This window comes from Leucopleurus acutus (assembly GCF_964270905.1).
Source record: "Leucopleurus acutus genome assembly, chromosome: 15".
In the NCBI taxonomy this organism is placed as follows: domain Eukaryota; kingdom Metazoa; phylum Chordata; class Mammalia; order Artiodactyla; family Delphinidae; genus Leucopleurus; species Leucopleurus acutus.
In genome coordinates this window covers 20,488,954-20,509,497 of record NC_139157.1, presented here as the reverse complement: position 1 = coordinate 20,509,497, position 20,544 = coordinate 20,488,954, and the positions used below count along the sequence as shown (strand labels likewise).

General features: G+C 38.1%; 1 protein-coding gene across 6 annotated transcripts in view; it reads left to right on the top strand.

Annotated features, from left to right (window-relative positions):
- UTRN (utrophin) overlaps window positions 1-20,544 on the top strand; it is a gene marked incomplete at both ends in the record, with an annotated part of 495,417 nt that overhangs the window by 151,806 nt on the left and 323,067 nt on the right. For all 6 annotated transcript variants that reach the window (XM_082855593.1, XM_082855592.1, XM_082855591.1 and 3 more), the window contains 7 exons: window positions 363-450; window positions 5,091-5,332; window positions 5,496-5,676; window positions 7,631-7,776; window positions 8,432-8,644; window positions 17,829-17,942; window positions 18,933-19,088. In XM_082855593.1, the coding sequence (XP_082711719.1) occupies window positions 363-450; window positions 5,091-5,332; window positions 5,496-5,676; window positions 7,631-7,776; window positions 8,432-8,644; window positions 17,829-17,942; window positions 18,933-19,088 (1,140 nt within the window). The remainder of the gene's footprint in view (window positions 1-362; window positions 451-5,090; window positions 5,333-5,495; window positions 5,677-7,630; window positions 7,777-8,431; window positions 8,645-17,828; window positions 17,943-18,932; window positions 19,089-20,544) is intronic.

Here is a 20,544-nt window from a genome sequence, read left to right as displayed (position 1 = left end):
CGGGGAGGTAAGATCCCACATGCCTTGCGGCCAAAAAACCGAAACATAAAACAGGGGCGGTATTGTAACAAATTCAGTAAAGACTTTTAAAGATTTTTGTTTTGATGTAGAGCATTTTTAAGGAAACCAAAATTTTATATTGTTTGTTTGAATTTACCTTTTGAAATTTAATCATCTCTAGCATTCTGGAGGGTAGCTTGAAATGGCATAGCTTTATCTTGGTATTTTCTTAGGTAAACTTGGACTGTAACTCCCACCTAAGAGAGTGTGGGAGGGACATTAAATATAAAAACTTCAGTAAGCATTAATACTATATTGAGAAGAAAGTCTGTACTATTCTTATATTGGGACTTTATTTTCAGGGATTAGAAAAGGAACAGATGGAAAGAAGTTCCAGACTCGATGAATTAAACCAAACCGGACAAATCCTTTTGGAGCAAATGGGAAAAGGTGAGAACCTTGGTTTTTTTTTTTTTTATATCAATACTTTGCCAGACATGTGGGAGTCAATTCTTAAAGCTACATCATCCAAGTGACCCATTACTCTGTTACAGTAGTTGATGATCTTTAGGAACAAAATAAGCTAAACCAAGGAAAACCGGTTTGGTACAGCAGTCGTGAAAGTCAAATGAAAACAGATAATTTCATTTTTTATAAACATTTCTGTGCTACAAGAGAAGTCACAGAACTTAATTCACATGCATTAGGTAGAAAGGTCCTACCAGACTTCACCGTGCTGGAATTTTTTGATGAAACTAGTTTGAGAAAACCAGTGATGTAATTATTCAAACATCTGTTTTACTGAAGTATTTGATGTGCTTTTCTAACTGAACTGAATCATATATCTGCATCCTTACATAAGCAGACTCTGGGCAAATTACACTCTGTAAAGAAACTTCTTCTACATTAATTATCCATGGCCTAGGATTTATTTCAAATGTATTGAAAAGAAGGAAAGGCCGGGAGAATCACCCAATTGTGCTTTCATTTCGGTTTAACATTTCTGGTTTTAAAGCAGCAGTAGGATTACTGCTAACCACATGTAGAGAAGTAAAATACAGTACTGTAAAATTAGAATAATGGATAAAGTAGAATGACAGTGGGAAATGTTAAAAACCACTTTTACTCTCATTAACAAAAGGCAGACACTCCCCAAAAATGAGAAAATTAAACTGAACATACAGACCCTATTCAAACCAGTGTCCCAAATTCTAAGCTTCCCACCTCATCCTAAAAATTTTTAATAACAGATTTTTTAAAATAAATGAATCTCTGCACTCTGATTCTGCCACACCCACTAAAAGCTGACACAGACATGAATTTAATTCAGTTCATAGACTCATGAAATTACCCCACATCACCCAGATAAAGTCTGGTTTCCAAGCTACAGTGTCGATGTAGAAGTGAAGAATCTATGATTGTAACTAACATAAATTTAACACACAATTTATTGTAATTATTGAAGTATCTCAAGGGAAATTATATTCTCGCTCTGTCTCTAGGTGCCTTCAAATAAATACTTGAAAAAGTAATCTCCAAATGGGGTGTCCACACCCAGTAGTAAGACACCTAGCTAGGATGGAGTTTGAATGAAAATACTATTCTGTTTGGAAGGAAAGAAGGAGGAAGGGAAGAAAGGGTGGGAGGGAGAGAGGGAGGAAGGAAGGAAGAAATTAAGCTGTACAAATGATCTATGACAGTGGTACATTGATCTATGACAGTGGTACATTTCCATAATTTCTAAATAAATGAACATATACTGGGCATATACATACTTTTGTGTATGTATGTGTGTGTGACCTCAGTATATATACAAAATAAATCAACATATTTTTCAAAAGGCAGAGGGAAAAATAATCCAAGCTTTTTTTAAAATGTGGTTTTCTGGGTTGGAGGAGGGTGATTGATCCATTAGGGACTCTAGGAAACTTTCTGGAGAGGTGGAAATATTCTATGTATTGATAAGTGTGTGTAGGTTTCTCAGAACAGCACAGTTCATGTATTTCAATGTAAGTAAATTTTACTTTAAGAAATGTGAAAATAATAATAATGATTAAATGGGTGAGGAGTGAGTAGGGGTATATAGATAATTCAAGAATGGTAGAATGTCATTAATTACTGAAGCTGGGTAATTGGTACAGGACGTTCATGCTACTGTTCTATTTATTTGTATATATTTCCATTTTCTATAATAAAAAGTCTAAATATATAAAGATTAAAAGCTACATTTTAGAAGATTCTCGTCAAACTAATATTCCTAATTCTGCCGTGGGTGTCTGTGGCTTTTGTCAAGGAGAGTTTCAGCAGACCTCCAAAGCACTTATTGTTGGAGTAAGGAATAAGGTTTATAAGAAAAGCCTTTCAAAGCAAGGCGAGAAAAAGAATCATATGTAAAACTGCTTGGCAAAAATATTAATCTTTACATTCCCCTGAGCCACTGGGTCTGTGGGGGAAAAAAAGTTCTTTAATGCAGGTAAAAATTTCAAATATAAATAACACCTTATCGGGCTTTCCTGGTGGCGCAGTGGTTGAGAGTCCACCTGCCGATTCAGGGGACACGGGTTCATGCCCCGGTCCGGGAAGATCCCACATGCCGTGGAGCGGCTGGGCCCGTGAGCCATGGCCGCTGAGCCTGCGCGTCCACAACGGGATAGGCCACAACAGTGAGAGGCCCGCGTACCGCAAAAAAAAAAAAAAAAAAAAATTCAAATAATCTCAATGAATTTACCTTAAGGTAACTCCCTTTCCCCAATGCTGCCGAAGTAAAATTTTCTTTTACCACCTCCCTCCAAAAAGAATTCCCAGTATATCAACATATAAGCCTATGGAATTTGATGATGATCCTATGTTTTGTAAACATTTCCCTTGATTTTAATAGTGATAGATTGAAAAGCTAAAGTCAAGTGAGAGTGACAGGAATATGTTATACGTTATCCCTTCTAGAAAATTAATAAAAGGATGGGATATTGATTTTGGCTTTTGATTAGTCATCTAAGAGTTGGATGTCCTGTAGAAACAGCTACAACTTTGGATCTCTGGGAATAAAACAATTATTTTAAAAGACAATATACAGTTTTCCTTTTTTAAGATGTAAATTGTGCTTTATTTATTACTTGCCACTGGTCCAAACTATATCAAGCTTAGAGGAGGGAGATTTAAATTTTGAGAATTGGTTTGAAAGGGTAAATGGATACTGAAATATTGTCAGTGAATTAAAAAAAAACTATGGAAGAAGTTTCTTCAGCTTCCCTAGTACCTAAAATGAGTACCTCTTACCGATTTTCTGGATTAGTGGTGATAATTTTCCATCTCAAAATTTTATTTGCCAGCTTAATTTTCTTTCTTGTTAATCATAAATTGTCCTGACATGTAAATGAAGTGGCTGATACTATTCCTTTGCCCACTTAAAATAGAAATGACCTGGCAGGCGCACAGCCTAGATCTCCATTGCTCAGATTGTCAGAAAAGTGGTAATTTAGGACTTCCCTGGTGGTGCAGTGGTTAAGAATCTGCCTGCCAATGCAGGGGACACAGGTTCGAGCCCTGGTCCGGGAAGATCCCACATGCTGCGGAGCAACTAAGCCCGGGCGCCGCAACTACTGAGCCTGTGCTCTAGAGCCCATGCACCACAACTACTGAGCCTGCGTGCCACAGCTACTGAAGCCCACGCGTCTAGAGCCCGTGCTGTGCAACAAGAGAAGCCACCGCAATGAGAAGCCTGCGCACTGCAATGAAGAGTAGCCCCCGCCCGCCACAACTAGAGAAAGCCCATGTGCAGCAGCAAAGACCCAACGCAGCCAAAAATAAATAAATAAATAAATTAGTTAATTAAAAAAAAAAGGAAAGTGATAATTTAGTTAGTTTATGACCTCCATTAACAGGGATAATTGAACTTGGACTGTGGTGTGAATGTTTTGTCTAGGTGTAATATTCTATTACTTGTGTGATGGTGGACAGTTTACTTCAGCAATTGACATGGGTGATATATTCAGATTATGTAATGTCACGTTTGCATTTCTAATTTTCAGTGGATACGGTGTGTTACAGAAATTTTCAAAATTTGCATCATCTGTGGATCCTAAGTGACCTTTTGTTTTACATGCCTTTTTTTTCCCTTTAGAGCTCTCGTTACCCTGGATTTTGATTACATATATTTACAAGGTTTTATTGCTTCTGCTCTAATAATAAAGATGTTAAACCCATTTTTTCAATGTGCATGCTTTCCTCAGGACGTCGATTCCTTTGTAGATTTCCCATACCTTTTCATAGTAATTTTCAATGATTCAATGGTATTTTATATTAAGAGAAGGACTATGATAAAACCTATTATTATATGTAACTTATTTCTATGAACATTCTCTGCCTCTCAAAAATATGAGACAAAATTATGAGATGACAGTAATAAACATAATGGCATTTTGTTTCCTGATGTGTTTCTAAAGTAGATAATCTTAGCACTGCATTGATCTTTTGGCATTTACTGGTCTGTGTGTAGCATTCCCAGTAGGCTTGCTGATTCTTCTTGGGCCTGGCTACCGGTGTAGTATTCCTGCACTCACCAGATTGCTCCCAGCACTAGGAGTCCCAGCCATTCGTTTTGCAATTCCTATGACCTGTGGTTTGATCACAAGTCTCAAGCTGCGTCCTCCTTTTTCTAGCCAAGCTGTTTTTCTTGATGACAGAGGGTCTACCTTCTGACGTCAGAGCCCCAGACAAGTCCAGACAGTTCATTTTATTTCTCGTGCTCAGACTGGAAACTAGTAGAACAGTAGGTTGCCAAGGATGGAGACACATGTTCTGTAGCAAAGGCAGTGGCTGACACTCGACTGATGTGCTTTTTGTGTTGGCCATCCCCCTCCTGACCTGCTATTTTAATTAAGCTCCCCCTCTCCCGTTTTTATCAAGGAATTAAACATAGTTATTTTTAAGTGCATCATTACAATGTTGTTGTGTTAAAAGGGACTTAGGGGAGTGATCATTATGTATGACGTTGCCTCATTATTTTGAATAGGTTAGAATGTTTGTAACAAATCCAAAACAAGTTTTGTAATAATTTATGAAGTGTCTGCTTATTTTTCATGTCTGCGTAGAAGGTCTTCCTACTGAAGAAATAAAAATCGTTCTGGAGAAGATATTATCAGAATGGAAGAATATATCCCAGCATTTGGAAGATCTAGCAAGAAAGATTCGGCTACAGGAAGATATAAATGCTTTTTTTAAGCACCTTGATGAGCTTGAAAAGACCATAAAGACAAAGGAGGAGTGGGGAAAACACACGCCCTTTTCAGAATGTCCCCAGCGGTCCTTGCCGAGCTTGAAGGATTCCTGTCAGGTAACGACACAACCATCCAGAACATGACAGATTTCTATGTCCAGTCCTGTATTTAAAGAGGATGCTCCTTGTATCATGAACTTTCGGTTAATTCTGCTCTGATTAACTTTCTGTGAGGATGTTCATCTTCAGCGAATCATGTGGTCCTATTTTCTCTTCATAGCAAGAATTAACAGACCTCCGTAGCCACCACCCCAAAATTGAAATGCTGCGTGCAAACTGCTCAGCCCTGAAGTCTCAGCCTTCTGCCCCGGATTTTGTTCAGCGGGATTTTGAGAGCTTTGTGGGCCGTTACCAAGCTGTGCAACAGGATTTAGAGGAGCGTCACCAACAGCTCGAGAACGGTAGACCCATTCTGTTGCGTTTTTTTATTAGACAAGTCCGCCATCTCCTTTCTCAGTTTGCCTTAGCTTAAAAATTACTCCCAATATTTAGACCTTCAGTACACTTGCTTGTTTTGCACCAGCCTCACTCTGTTTTCCTCTGTGCCTGGTCCTGTTCCAGTTCTTAAAGTATGCTCAGACTATTTCCTAGATTCACCCTTGTTTGTAAAAATGCAGACAGCTTTCATGTGCTGTTAAAATTGGGTTAATAGGACATGATGATTTTTAAAGAGTTTTTTTAGGGATGTTGTTTCTCCTTTTCACTGAAGGAGGCCAGCTGATAATCATTACTAGCAGGCCTAAAAAGAATGATCACTTGCTTCTGTTTGCTCAAAATGGTTAAAGTTTTAGCAATGCCATCTCCTCTTTTCAAAGAAATCGTGTTCCTCTTTCAAAGTCTGAAAAATTTTCAAGAGTTTTTACTTCTGAAATAAGCCTGGTTTGGGAAAGTTACCTGTTCAAGGTTTTGAAAGCTCATCCCTCATATATTATATTTTTTTCTCCTTGGCTTTTAAGTCAGGAATTGTGCTGTATTATGTAACATTATGGGGAGTACATGCTAAACAGCTACACACTTAACCATACCCTTCCTTGCAGCAATCGTAGGTTATGTAATGACTTGTAAGACTCTGTATGTGCATGGTAAGCAAATGTATCATGTTTCCTTTCTTCTGGAAAGGCATTTGGCCACCATACTCTTTGTTTATTGAATTCAGTTAACTTAGACTGTGAAGCGTTTGAGAGTACCTCCTTTTCAATTTGCTGTTACAAAATATGCTTTCATTTTTGACAAGGCAGTTTAAATGTTCAGTTTCTTAACTTTAAAACAATTGGTAAATTTATTTATTTATTTTTTGTTTTTAATTGTGGTAAAATATACATAACATAAAATTTACCATTTTAACCATTTTAAAGTGTAGAGTTCAGTAGTGGAAAATATATTCATATCGTTGTACAACCCATCCCCAGAACTTTTTTGTCTTGTAAAACCGAAACTCTGTACCCGTTAAACAGCAGCTCTTCATTCCTTCCTCCCTCCAGCCCCTGGCAACCACCATTCTACTTTCTGTTTCTATGAGTTTGACTAGTCTGTATACCTCACCTAAGTGGGATCATACATTTTTTGTTTTTTTGTGACTGGCTTTTTTCACTTATCCTCAAAGTTCTTTTGTGTGGGTTGCATGTGTCAGAATTTCCTTCCTTTTTAAGGCTGAGTAGTATTCCATTGTATGTATACACCATATTTTGTTTGTCCATTCATTTGTAGATGGGCATTTGGGTTGTTTCCACCCTTTGGCTGTTGTGACTTTTGCTGCTACTTGGTTTCACCTCTTTGTGCTTCAAATGAGCTGGCTTCCTCTCCACACAAGTGTTGCTTGTCTGTAAATTTGACATCAGTGGCTGAAGTAGACATCACTCCAGCTGCCTTGTGCAGCCGTTATTTCTCAGGGTACCTGTGCGACCTGGCTGTGGTGTTCAGCGTAACGTCCACCCCTCTGTGGGTAGCAGTTTGTCTACACGCCTGAACTTAGAGGAAGACTGGTTGAGGGGATCTTTGTCTCCTTTTATTCTTTGTGTAGCTACTGGGGGAAAAGGAGATTATATGAGACAAAAGGAACATTGTAGTACCATCTGCAGAGAGTCATTTCATCATGATGAAATGAAGAAAAATGATGGTGGGTTACTTAATATTTCAAACATCAACATCCGCAGGAATGAAGTCACTATATGACTCTCAGAAATGCCAATGCAGTGATTTATTGTGTCTCTAACAGAGACCCTTTTTAATCTTAATTACAGAGTTTAACTTCTTATGTATTAGAATTCACTTATTAAATAGGAAGATTAACAGTATGTATAACAATATTAGTTTCCTGCCATTATTTTCTCAAAGTAAGTATTTTTCAATAAACAGAACTGAAGAGCCGACCTGGACGTGTGTATTTGGAAACATTGAAAACGCTGACAGATCTGCTAAATAATTCCGAAAATAAGGCCCAGATGTCTTTGAATGTCTTGAATGATCTTGTAAAGGTGGAGAAGGCCCTGCAGGAAGAAAAGGTAGTATATATTATAGGTCCTAAGACCTATAGACCTAAGAAGTTTAGGCTCATTTCTAATATCTCATATCACATATTTTGAAATATTTTTTCAGCTATTTAAAAAATATATCAGTTTTGGTCAAAATTAGTCAAACATTTCTTATAATTTGAAGGTTAATCACTATAACGTAGGACCTCAGCTAAAAGATAGTTATTAAATATTTTTAATAGAATAAAAGCATCTTTTCTCCTTCTGTTGTGACTAGCTTAAAATTCTCAACCATATAAAGTATCTTTAATGAAATGAAGACAATCGATTGTGTTGTTCTTTTACTGTATTGAGTGAAAATGCTTCCCTGGTCATTTAAGATATGTGCCTCTGCACTATTTCATCAGAAGCAACAGCTCCACCATGGAGCCCAGCACACTGGGCCCTCACTGGGCCTGTTGTTCTGCTGGTTTTTAGTGCAGAGGATACATTGTGTCTAAACGACACACAACTTATGTAGCTGTGACTTTTTTGATTACACTTATTCTTTTTTCATGAGTTTTTCACAATTCTTTTTTGATCAAATTCTTTTAAAAAAGTGACTTTGACTGTTTATAGCCAGTATTATTACATCTGCACAGACAAATTATTGTGTGTATTTTTAATCTTGAAAACTGTTTTCCAGGCCGTTGATGAAATCCTAGAGAATCAAAAACCTATACTGCATAAACTTGCAGAAGAAACAAAGGCTTTGGAGAAAAATGTTTCTCCAGATGTAGAAGAACTGTATAAGCAAGAATTTGATGATGTTCAAGGAAAGTGGAACAGACTAAAGGTCAAGGTTTCCAAAGATCTGCATTTGCTTGAAGAAATTACCCCCAAACTCAGAACTTTTGAGGTAAATCTAAAGGTGTTTAGGAGTTTAAGTTTATTACAGAGTAAAATAGTAACTATCAGTAACTAACTATTATTTGAATATTTTGCATTCTTTCTGGCCCCATTTATAAATAAACTTAAGTTTATTTCGTACTTAAGTTGGCATGTGTAAATCCCAACCAAAGACATACTTTTAATGTGCTGTAGAACACATTTATCTCCTTTGGCCTTGCAAAAAGGCTTCTTGGTAGAGGTCAACTGGATGGAGAGTTCCAGAGGAAAGGATGAATGTGAGGATGTAGGAGAAAGCGGTCAAAGTCCATGTCAGATGGGATAGTCAGAATTTTAACATTTCACCTGTGAGGAAGATGGAGAAGTGAAGTAGTGAAGTTTCCAAATCACCTGGTTTTCTAATAGAAAAGGTCTGGATGAAGAATGAACCAATCGCACCCTCTTCCCTACCGCCCCCCCCCCCCAGTGCCTTTTACCTTGGTCTTTTGTGGGTTTTTTTCCTCCACTGATGTATCCCAGGGTATACTTCTCGTACAGTGCCTGGCACAGAGAAGGCACTCAATAATATTTTTCAGTGAATAAAATGAGGTTAGTAATAGGAGATTTAGATTTGGGGATATATATATGTGTGTGTATATGTATATATTATATATTTGGATTTGAAGATTTTACATATATATATATATATATATATATATATATATATTTGGATTTAGATCCCAAGAGAATATATATGAGATTAAATTTATGAATATATATGAGACAAAATTTATGAAAATTATGTTTTAAAAATCAAAATCAGAGAACATGTGGTAGAAGCTGGTAGACCATACAGATCAGTGTGAAGAGATCCAGAAAGACCAGCAAGTGTGGTGATCACTGAACTTTGAGGGAAGCTCTTTGACACAGGAGTCAATGGGCAATTCCAATTCATGACCAGGAGAATAAAGATGGCAAGATCTCTGTGTGTGTGTGTGTGTGTGTGTGTGTGTGTGTGTGTGTGTGTGTGTGTGTGGTGGTAGTGGAAGGAAGTGGTTTTCTCTAAGTTTAAGCTGCAGTTTTACAGTGAGATCTCATTAGAACAATCCATTAATTTTGAAGAGGAGGGTGTTTTTTTGTGGTTCAGTATTTTTGGCTCATTTAATTTTGTGAGTGGATTCACTTCCCCTTGTCTGTCTTCAATTGCAATTCTTTCCAACTTTATAAACCCAAATTACCCTTATTCATAATTTAAAATTTTTGGTTATGATCCAAGCATTGGATTGTCAGTGGTTCTCAACCAGGGGTCATTTTCCTCCCGGAAGGACATTTATTAATGTTTGGAGACATTTTTGGTTGTCACACCTGTGGGGAAGGGAGGGTGCTATTGGCACCTTAGTGGGTAGAGGCCAAGGTTACAGCGAATGCACAGGAAAACTGCCACAATGGAGGAATTTTCTGGCCCAAATGTCAGTAGTGCCAAGGTTGAGCAATGCTGGATTAAGTATTTCCCACACAGCTCATGTAGCTGTGACTTTTTGGATTATACTTACTCTTTTTTCATGAGTTTTTCACAGTTCTTTTTTGATCAAATTCAAAGATCATTGCTTTGTTTTCATATTTAAATCTGAAATGTAGTTTGGGAAATTTACAGGTGAAGATTAATCTAATGGTTAATCTCCTTTGACTCTTAAAAGTGTATTTATTTTAGGGTTAGCTAAATGCATGCCAGTATTTTAATATGGAAATTAAAGAGAATAAACATTCCTCCAAAACACAAAATAGAGTCCTGTGGTGATAGTAATCCAGATTTAGGCTTTACTGGGTTGTTACTAATGTAGCAAATCCAGGCACTTAAAGTGGCCAGTTGGAGCATATGCCACATTTATTTCCATTAAAAATATCTCACTTTAAGCACCTGTGTCTGGATATTTTTTTTTGATTGCTTTTATTACAGTAACAGATTTGGAATGTGAATTACAAATTTTTAATTTATTTTTTGTTTCCTAACTACAAGATTGTTGATGATGTCAGTATTCCCTAATTCAACTTCTTTATTGAAATAGTTATTTCTAAAGAACATTTTTGCTCCTTTATTTGCTTTGAAGGAATTGCTTGTTACTTAATTACTCACAATTCACTTAGAAAAACTTTTACTTTTTCCCCTAGAGATAATGGCAGTAAATATTCATTTACAGGTTAAAATTGTTTTTCCTTTTTCAACGACCTGGTATCTTTTTTTTTAGGCATTCAAGTTCTACTTGTCTTTAAGGCATGAAGTACAGTAGGTTTTTGATTCAGTGCCAATTTATGATGATGTTTCTTAGGAACAAAGTTTATTTTTAAAGTACATTTTAAATTATATAAGAAATACATAAATACTGCTCACTGAAGACATTGAATAATCGAGAAGTGTTGAGAGTGAGCATTTAGAGTTCTCTTTCTTCCCCAATACCATTTCCTTTCCTGGAGGCAGCTAACATTAACAGTGATCCTTGCCGAGGTTAACATACTCAAAGTCAGGAAGAAAAGTTCCTGAGTATTACTAATTCGAATCATTTTTTCCACACTGACAGAACCAGATGATACTGGAACTCCATGAGGGATATGTAAATAGACGGTACACAAATGCATGAGTATGTATTGGAGTATCAATCCCACTACTCAAAATAATAATTCTTTTCATTGACACAGCACATTTAAACTTTGAAAGTATTTTCATAGCTATGCAGTTACTTTTTTCCTACCATCCTACAATATATGTCAGGTTATCTTGTTATCTGTTTATGTGCAAGTTTTAGTTTTCTGTTATTTGTTGACAAATAGTGTTTTCCTTATGTGCCTGCATTTCCTTTATCTACATGGCTGATTTCTTTTGTACAGGTAGAGGTTGGGCCAGCATTGTTATTCACAGTGTCATGCTCAAATATGTTCTTAAATTCTTCTTTTTTTATCTATTCCATGCCAAATTAATGACCTCACTTCCTGTACTTAAGAATTAAAATGTTAATTGGTGCTTTTAAAAACTCTCATGGAAAGACCTACCACTCCTTCCAGGAAGCAAAATATTTAAAAATACACAAAAAAGGTAATATTTTCACTGTTGATTTTACTGACATTACTTTCTTATGAATTATGGGGATTAAATATTATAAAATCCTAAGACGCTATTTATCACCAGCAATAATATTTTTGAATTCAGGGGCTGCAAGGGTAGGGTATTTCATATTATTTCCTTTCCTGTATTCAGTGTCCCCTGCAGGGTCGTATAACCATGAAATTGTGAAACTGTCCTCAAGGCCCGCACAAAACTCCCTTATATTGGTATTTACCAATGCTCCCTCCTCTTTGGATCACCTCTTTAGCCCCTTCTTCTGTTTGCAGACTTTCGTGTCATCTCTTGCCCTGATAATCCCATCACCCTTTAAATCTGACTCCTGCTTGCAACCTCTCCTCTCTTGCATTCACTGTCTACACTGATGCCAGTTGTATTTCTGGAAAGGATCTGGTTGTCTTTGCCATAATAGTACAAAGTGCTCTCATGAACATCTCATAGCTCCTGCCCTTTCCTTGCCCTGGAGCCCTGTCTGCATGTTCTCCTGTGCACTGCTTCAGGTGGGGAGACAGTGTGGTGGGTCACAAAGAATACATTGGACAATTGCCTTTCTCCGGAAATGTCATTTACTTGCTAGGAATTCACAGCCTCCTCGGCTCATCCTTTAAGTGTAAGCTGCTTCTACAAGCAGTCTTTGGTCTTACTCACCATCACACCTGCAGCTAATTATTCCCTTTTCTTCTACACGTTGTTTACACCTTCACAAGAACCCCGTCTCAGGCCAGCTTTTATTATGGCGAGACCTGCCTGTCTATCCTCCCCCAGGGCATGAGCTCTTTGAGCACAGGAACCTTGTCTGGTGTACTGCAGGTAAGCGGATGTGAAAGGCTCTGCCTTGCAGGTGCCTACAGACATGATACGCACGCGTCCTGTCTAATGAGGTTGGACCTATAAAATCTAAATGCCCAGTTGTCCTTGGCAGGACACCCATGTAGTCATACCTCTTCCTTCGGTTGCTGAGCAAAGACACACACTGAACACTCTGTGTTCTCACGCAGAGTGGGGAAGGGGACATGCTGGAGCTCTGAGACATGCAGAACCAGGTGTAGAAATTACTTTGGAACACATTTCAGGGTAAAAACCCAATGGTAAATATTTTCTAACAAAAATATGCAGTATAGCTGATTTAATTCTTTCCAGGTAACATGTAACTGATAGAATGATCTCATAAGAGGTTTTTTTCCTCATTCTGAATGCATTTTACTTTAATAAAGGGAATATTGGTGCTTCCTGAACCTTAAATTTAAGAACTCTGGTGGTTTCTGCTAAATAAATGTAGTAGCAAAGTCACTGTTGGCCTTCCTTACTAAGCAAGGGAACACTTTTTAGAGTGTTTTGAGGTTAATGAACATTATAAAACAAACAGAAAACCTTACTGCCTTAAAATACTGTTTTAATTCGTTTGCCTATATCTTGGGTTAGATATTGGCTGCTTAAAAAGCTGTGGACATTCCAACAGATGGGGGAGGAGCAAAATAAAATGCCAAGAATTTAGCTGTAAATAAAATCCTGGGAGGAAGTTGTGTACCTTGGAATCTTATTGTATTGAATGCAGAGTTACCAGGCTTCAGATTTCCTCTATCCCTGGCTCAGGGGCTGGGGGCTAGGAGATGGGGTATGTGGGGTTAAAGGAATTGTTTTAATGACCTCACATTCCTTTTCTGTGACCCAGCAGCAGGTGTTGCTCCTCCAAAGTGCTTACAAATCAGCGCTTTTGAGCAGTGATGGTCAATGTAGCATTTTGACCCCTCCAAACAAGAGTGTTCCATACTTTGGTTTTCAAAACTACCATATTAGTCATTTTATATTTCTTTGAGAATTTATGAGTATAAATAGGAATGAGAACTGCTTACCCTAGATTAGTACTTACAGTTTGTTGTTGCATGTGAAATAATAAGAGACATTTATTTTAGAAATTTACTAGTATTTTAAAGTTTTTCGTATTGCTCTAAAAGAACTGAAGTCTCCCCAGAGAAGATAGAAGGTTAGAAATTACCCAGTTTAAATATCTCCATATATCTCTATTCCTGTATTCATTCTGCAAGTTGATGTAGATGGTGAAAAAATTAAATACTCATTATTGTGCATTAGAGCCTCCTAAGTGCACCAGCTGAGTGAGTTTTAAATGGGCAGAGGAGCACTCTTCATGTGAGCACCTTCACTTTCTTTGTAACCTCCTTGCTGTACAATTGACCTAAAGATGAGCACATTCTGTTTTTTTAAAAAAGCACAGGAAACGTCTGCTGCAAGTGGATTGAGATAATATTTTCCTTCTAGGGAAAGAGGAGATACTAGAGGGCAGAGCAGAGCTGTCTGTCTCCTGCATTTACCTGCACACAAATGGCTGCTAGTAGTGATCTTAGTGATCTAAAAACCTTTCCCGCACTCTGTAGCCACAGGGTAGGGATGCCTTGTGAAGCTTCTGTTATCAGGCATTTCTAGAGTCTGGGCCTTTCCTCATGTACTTGGCTTCCTTCTGCTGAGCTGAATTTAGCCGGGTCTAGTCAGAACTGTCATAAGCAGTAGTTCTTTCAAACAGCCACTTTTGAACAGTTATGTGATGGAACAAGCATTAATGTTGGCAGCATTTAAACACATTAAACGGATGCTTATGCAAATATGTACTCACCCTGGCTACTCATTCCTATGAAGTGTCTGTTAGGAATAGACACCAGAACCTGAAGTGGTAATTCTTTCATGGGGTTAATCTCGGTAGTAAAGCACTTGATTTTGTAGATCTGAGTAATACTAGCTACCATTTACTGCATACCTGCTCTGTACCATCTCTGTTTTTCAAAACAATCAGGTGAGGCAGTTGTTGTTATTCCTGTTTTATAGGTGAGCTCCCTGAAGAGAAATAGAGAAATGAGTTTCTCAAGCTCTCCTGGCCGGTAAGGTGCTGGACTACGTATTCAGACCTTGGCCTTTCCTTTCATGGAGCGCACTGCCTGTCTTAGAACTCAGTGTGGTCAGGATTACCTGCGGGATTTTTAGTCATGAAAACACTTTGCAGATTCCTCTCTGTTCCCTTTGTTCCTATTGAGATGATCAGTTGGTCTACGTGGTTTGTCTGTGTCTGTTGCTTCCCTCTTTCTTTCTTCTCATGTTTCACTGTAAGAGGAGGGGCAGGTGTGTGTGAAATGTGTGTTGCTCACAAGGGTCTGTATGTGTCTGAAGGAGGGAGGAAGGGGATCGATGCCATAGAATTTCCTCTCCTGTGCCAATGGTGGGGATCACTGAGGCTTCTTGCTTCAGTCAAGGCTGATTGTGGTTAAAACCTTCTTGGAATATAATGCTTCCGTATAAACTTCAAAAATTCTTGGCCCAGCAGACTATCCATTTTCCTTATTCCAAACTAGATTTAATGAATTGCCCAGTTACACGGCAGTAATGCTGCCTTGCATTCTTAAAAAGTTCAGGCTGGAGATGAACAGTGCACAAAGTGGTAACGAGTTAAATGGACAGTTAAAAAGGCCCTTTATGAACTCTACAGATACATTCGTACTTTCTCTGTTTTTGCACTTTTATCTTTTACACACCTCACTCCACCCTGCCCTGATCATGTCTTCCCAAGCAGTCTTCTAGGATAAGGTCTGAGAATGCTGGAGCAAACCCAGAAGAAGAGATATGTCACCAGTTGAAAATATGTAAGAGTAGTGTGGGTGTGTGAGAATAGTGACAGACAAGCTGAAGAACAGAGGGAAAGGAAGCTTGGGGAAAGTGCACAGTGTGACTGAAAGGGCTTTCAAAGCTTGCTTGGGAGAAGGGGAACGAGGAAGTGCTTGCACAGGGTGGTATAACATGAAAAGAGTAGACAGAAAGGCCCAGCTATATAAGCACTTTTTGCTTCCCATGTTCATCAGAGAATGACCCTGCAAATTAGAAAGTGGAGAATGGTCATTATTGAGGGTGCATTAGAGCCTGAATTATGAGTTAGATGGAAAAACGACGCAGTCCTTCAGATGCCTAAGTCTACATCCTGAGTAGCGTGGGATTTTACCCATGATCTCAAGGTCCGATTATGCAACTTGTGAGGAAATTACTAGAAAAAAATGACGATGGGTGAATGTCCTAAATAAGGGGGAACATTATTTTCTAGAAGCTAAAGACCTGAAGTAAGCTTGATGTCAGTTCCTGGCAAAGCTGTAAATGAATGATCAACCAGAGATCTTATATGTGCTTAGAAAAGAATGTGGTGGTCACCAGGAGTCAGCATGGATACAACTCATAAGCCTTGTCCGAACTCATTTCCTAAGTACTGCTTGCTTTTTTTTATTTTTTGGAGGAGCGTTACTAGATTATTAGATAATACAGATTCATAGTCTCACATTTCATGTGTGCTCATTTAGTTCAAATAATGCTGTCAAACTATCATTTTGGGTAAATCTTGATATCAGCAAAGTATTTGAGAAAATCTCTTATAACCTTATCAGAAGGAAGTGGAAAGCTACTTAGATGCTAGAATTATGTTGATTCCCATGTTTTGAAAACGAAGCTAAAAGTTTGTGGGTTAATGAATGAGATGGTGTCGTCATGGGGGAATGCTCAGATAGGCACTGTAATTGGCCTTATTTTTCATCTGGAAAAAAACCCTAAACCCAACCCAAAAAAACCCAACAGAAAATGGATAGCTCACTGTCAGATTTGCAGATAAGAGAAAGCTGGGAGGCACAGCAGATAAGAAAGTGGAGAGACTAAAAATTCAAATCATTCTGTTGGCTTTTTATTGTAGTGTTAACTAGTATCGTTAACATAACAAGGCAAAATTTAATATTTATAAATATCAAGTTCTGAATTTATTACAGAAGTCAGTTAAACAATATGAGATAGGGAAAATGTACTTTTGAGGTAGTTGTGTGAATTTTGGAGTTTTAGCTAACCATAATATTATGAATAATATATATCTAAACAAATTTTAAAAAATGAAGGAAACAAAACCCAACTCTACAATAAGAAAAATAAAACTGAAAAAAATTTAGATGGCGTTTTCTGAATGTAATATCGATATGTGAAATACCAGTTAGGTTCCATCTTCGTCATTCATTGCAACATTTTAAGGATAAGAGTACTTGGTTCTCGGTGGCATATTTTAAGTACATTAAAAAGTTGATGTAATTTGCAGAGCATGTTGATCACAGTGTTGACTGCAGTATCTGGGTATCATGTACTAGAGCATCATGGAAAGAAATGGGAGTGTTTAATCACTAAAAGACTAAGGGAAGACATAGTGGCTGCCTTCCAATCTGAAGGTTATTTTTGAATAAGATAGTTAATTTATTTCCATTCCTAGGGAGGAATGAGAAGCAAATAATTGAGGAAAGTACAAGTAAACAAATTCAGCTCAATGCAAGGGAAAATAACAAATCAGACTAACCAGTGATGGATGGGGGACCTTGGAAAGAAATGACCATCACTTTACTCTAGTTTTGGAGCTCAAGTTGGACCTAATTATTTGCATTCTTCAAGGTCCAGTTCCAGTGTTACTACCCGTCTGAAGTCTCATTCTTTCTGCAAAATGTTCCCTTTCTCATTCCCCCCAGTACCACACACAGTAACTGGATTACAGTGGGTGCTTAGTAAATGTTGAATGAAAGAATGGAGCTGGGTGGTGGACCATACTGGGTTCTTAGATAACAGGGCATCGAACCGCAGAACTAAGAAAAATCTATTGTATTCCCTCCACTGTGCTATGTATTTACTCCTGCTTTGAGTAGCCAACTTAAGGAGAGAATTGTTCTAAATTATATGAGAATGAAAGATTGTTAGGCTGATTATACCCAGAAAAGCATTTTTTGCCTTTAATTTGAATGTTTAATCATAGATATTGCTCACATTAAGCAAAATAACTTTGTTCACTGGAGAGTGTTTTGAAATTTTTAGAATGATCAGCAAGATATCATCTCATGAGGATTTTAGGCAACAATGAAGAAAATAATTATTTTCAATGTTGGAAGTTTAAAAAAGAAAGAAATAAAATAAATGAAAATGATGCTATCAGAGTTTTGAAAAGTTGCCTTTTTCCCAGTAGCAATAGATCTTGAGATGTAGTAGGTTGAATGCCACTGAGTAATATCCCCCTTTGTTATTGTGTTTCATTTAGGCTGATTCAAAAGTCATTGAGAAGTGGATGGATGGTGTGAAAGACTTCTTAATGAAAGAGCAGGCTGTCCAAGGAGATGCCGAAGGGCTACAAAGACAGCTTGACGAGTGCTCTGTGAGTTCTGCTGATCTAGGGAACCTGCTGTACTAAATAACATTTTCTTCTTCTTCTTTATTATTTGCTGCTCTTATTAAAATTGTAAGAATATGACATGACAATAAACCTAGATAAAATATCTTTCATCATAAACTTTTTTTTGACTTTATAGCTAGTCAACAAATGACTGACTTTTCATATTTCTGTTTTTGGCCATGGTTATAGGATTTTAAAAAATTTTTATTTCATATTGGAGCATAGTTGATTAACAATATTGTGTTAGTTTCAGGTGTACATCAAAGCGATTCAGTTATACATATACATGTATCTGTTCTTTTTCACATTAAATTTTGGGTGTAGAACATAAGAGCAATTTTAGTTCATTAGTAGCTGCTGTTTTTTTTTTTCTTTTGCGGCATGTGGGCCTCTCACTGTTATGGCCTCTCCCCTTGCGGAGCACAGGCTCCGGACGCGCAGGCTCAGCGGCCATGGCCCAGCCGCTCCGCGGCATGTGGGATCTTCCCAGACCGGGGCACAAACCCGTGTCTCCTGAATCGGCAGGCAGACTCTCAACCACTGCGCCACCAGGGAGGCCCAGTAGCTGCTGTTTTATGTACGGTGACAATCTTAGTGTCATAATTACCAGTTGTATATCGCTCTTATTGTGCCACATGGTGAGGCTTTAAGAAAAACATATTTTACAAATGAAGTTTGCCAGTAATACTTCTTGCATTTTATATTTGTTGAAATCATTAGGCTTCTCTAAATTAATTAAAAGCACTATTCCCTGCTGAGAGTCAAGTATTTCCAATCTAATTTGGCAGATGGCTATGTGAAACATCCAGGTGAAATGAATTTCTTAAGACAATATTTCTTAAGTAGTTAAAAGTCCTGACTCCCAAGCAGTCTGTTCTTAAAATATTTGCAGGGATACAGGCAGACAAACTGTAATAATGGCATCTACTTATATAGGCATGAACCCAACAAGGGCTTATGTTATGTTTTCAGGCATTTGTTAATGAAATAGAAACAATTGAATCATCTCTGAAAGACATGAAAGAAATAGAAGCTAACCTTCGAAGCTCTCCAGTTGCTGGAATCAAAACCTGGATGCAAACAAAACTAGCTGACTACCAAACACAACTGGAGAAATGTAGCAAAGAGGTGAGTTTTTAAACTTCACTGCCTGTGGTTTTCAAGAGGTAGATAGTGGCTTCTCTTGACAGAGTAAACTGATGTTATAGCCCATCCAGTTTGAAAAACTGTGGTCTAGAATAACTACAGCATGGGTGGCAGGCTGGGGCCAGAATTGGGTCATGTTTTTTTAATGAAGGGAGGGTGCTCTTGTACCTTTGGCCCCTGGGTGGGAATGAGCTTGACATATTCAATAAAGAACAAGAAAGTTGTTGTAGCTGGAATAGAATGAAGGAAGGAGTTAGCAGGTTGGAGAATGGGAAGATTCGAGGTCAGAAGGTAGGTAGAGATGGACTGTATATGGCCTTTGAAGCATAGATTTTGACTTTTATTTCAAGTATGATTTTACATAGAAGGCAGAGTGATTTGAGCAAGGAATTGATACATGATAGATCTTTTAAGATCACCCTGGCTTCCATGTGGATAATTTGCTCTGGGAAAGCAAGAATAAAAACGGGGAGAATACTTAAAGGTTATTGCAGCCTTGGAGAGAGAGGATGGCCCCTTGGACTAGGGAGATAGTGGTGGAAGTCATGAGAAATGTTGGGTTGCACTATATTTTGAAAGTGGAGCTGGGAGTCTAGTAATGGATTAGATATGTGATACGAGGAAAAGTGAATAGTTAATGACAGCTCAGGACTTTTGCAAAGCTTCCACTTTGTGTGAATTGTGGTGCTATTTACTGAAATGGTGAAGACTCAAGGAGAGGCTTTTGTGGGAGCAGGTGAAGTGATGCTTTCCATACTGGAAGGATTAAATTCAAGATTACGAGACATGCAAATGGGGTCTCTAGCACTTACCGCTGGCCAAGGATGCTAAGAAGGAAAGGTCAGCCAGAGGGGAAATGCCAGGAGAGTGTGAGGCCCCAGTGGCCAAGTGGAGAGAGCTTTTCACAGTGCTCAATGCCGAGGACTGCTGAGACTAATCAGAACTGGAAAGCAAGCTTTAGACTTGACAAGATGATCGCTTTTATGGACTTCGAGAAAAGTGGTTCCAGTGGAGTGGTGGGAAAGAAAGTCACATTGGAGAATGTTGAGGAGAGGAAAGCAAATGAAGTACTGGGGCAAGTGTAACCAACCTTGAGAATTTCTCTTATTCAAGGGAGCCGAGAAATGGGGTAGGTGCTGGAAGGGACATGGGGATCCAAAGAGCTGTTTTTGTAATTTTTAAAAATAAGGGGTATTACTGGAAGTTTGCATGCCGAAAAGGACTTCACTTAGAAAGAGAAAATGATGCAGGAGAGATTGAGAGAAGATAATTGCTGAAGCAAAGTCTGTGATTAGGCAAGAGGGGATGAGGTCCACCCTCTAAGTGAAAGAATTGCTATTAGGTAGTCCCTCTGTGGTAATGAAGGGAAGGCAACTATGTGTACAGTGGGAATATGACGTAGTTGTCTTCTGATTGCTTCTGTTTTGTTAGTGAAGTA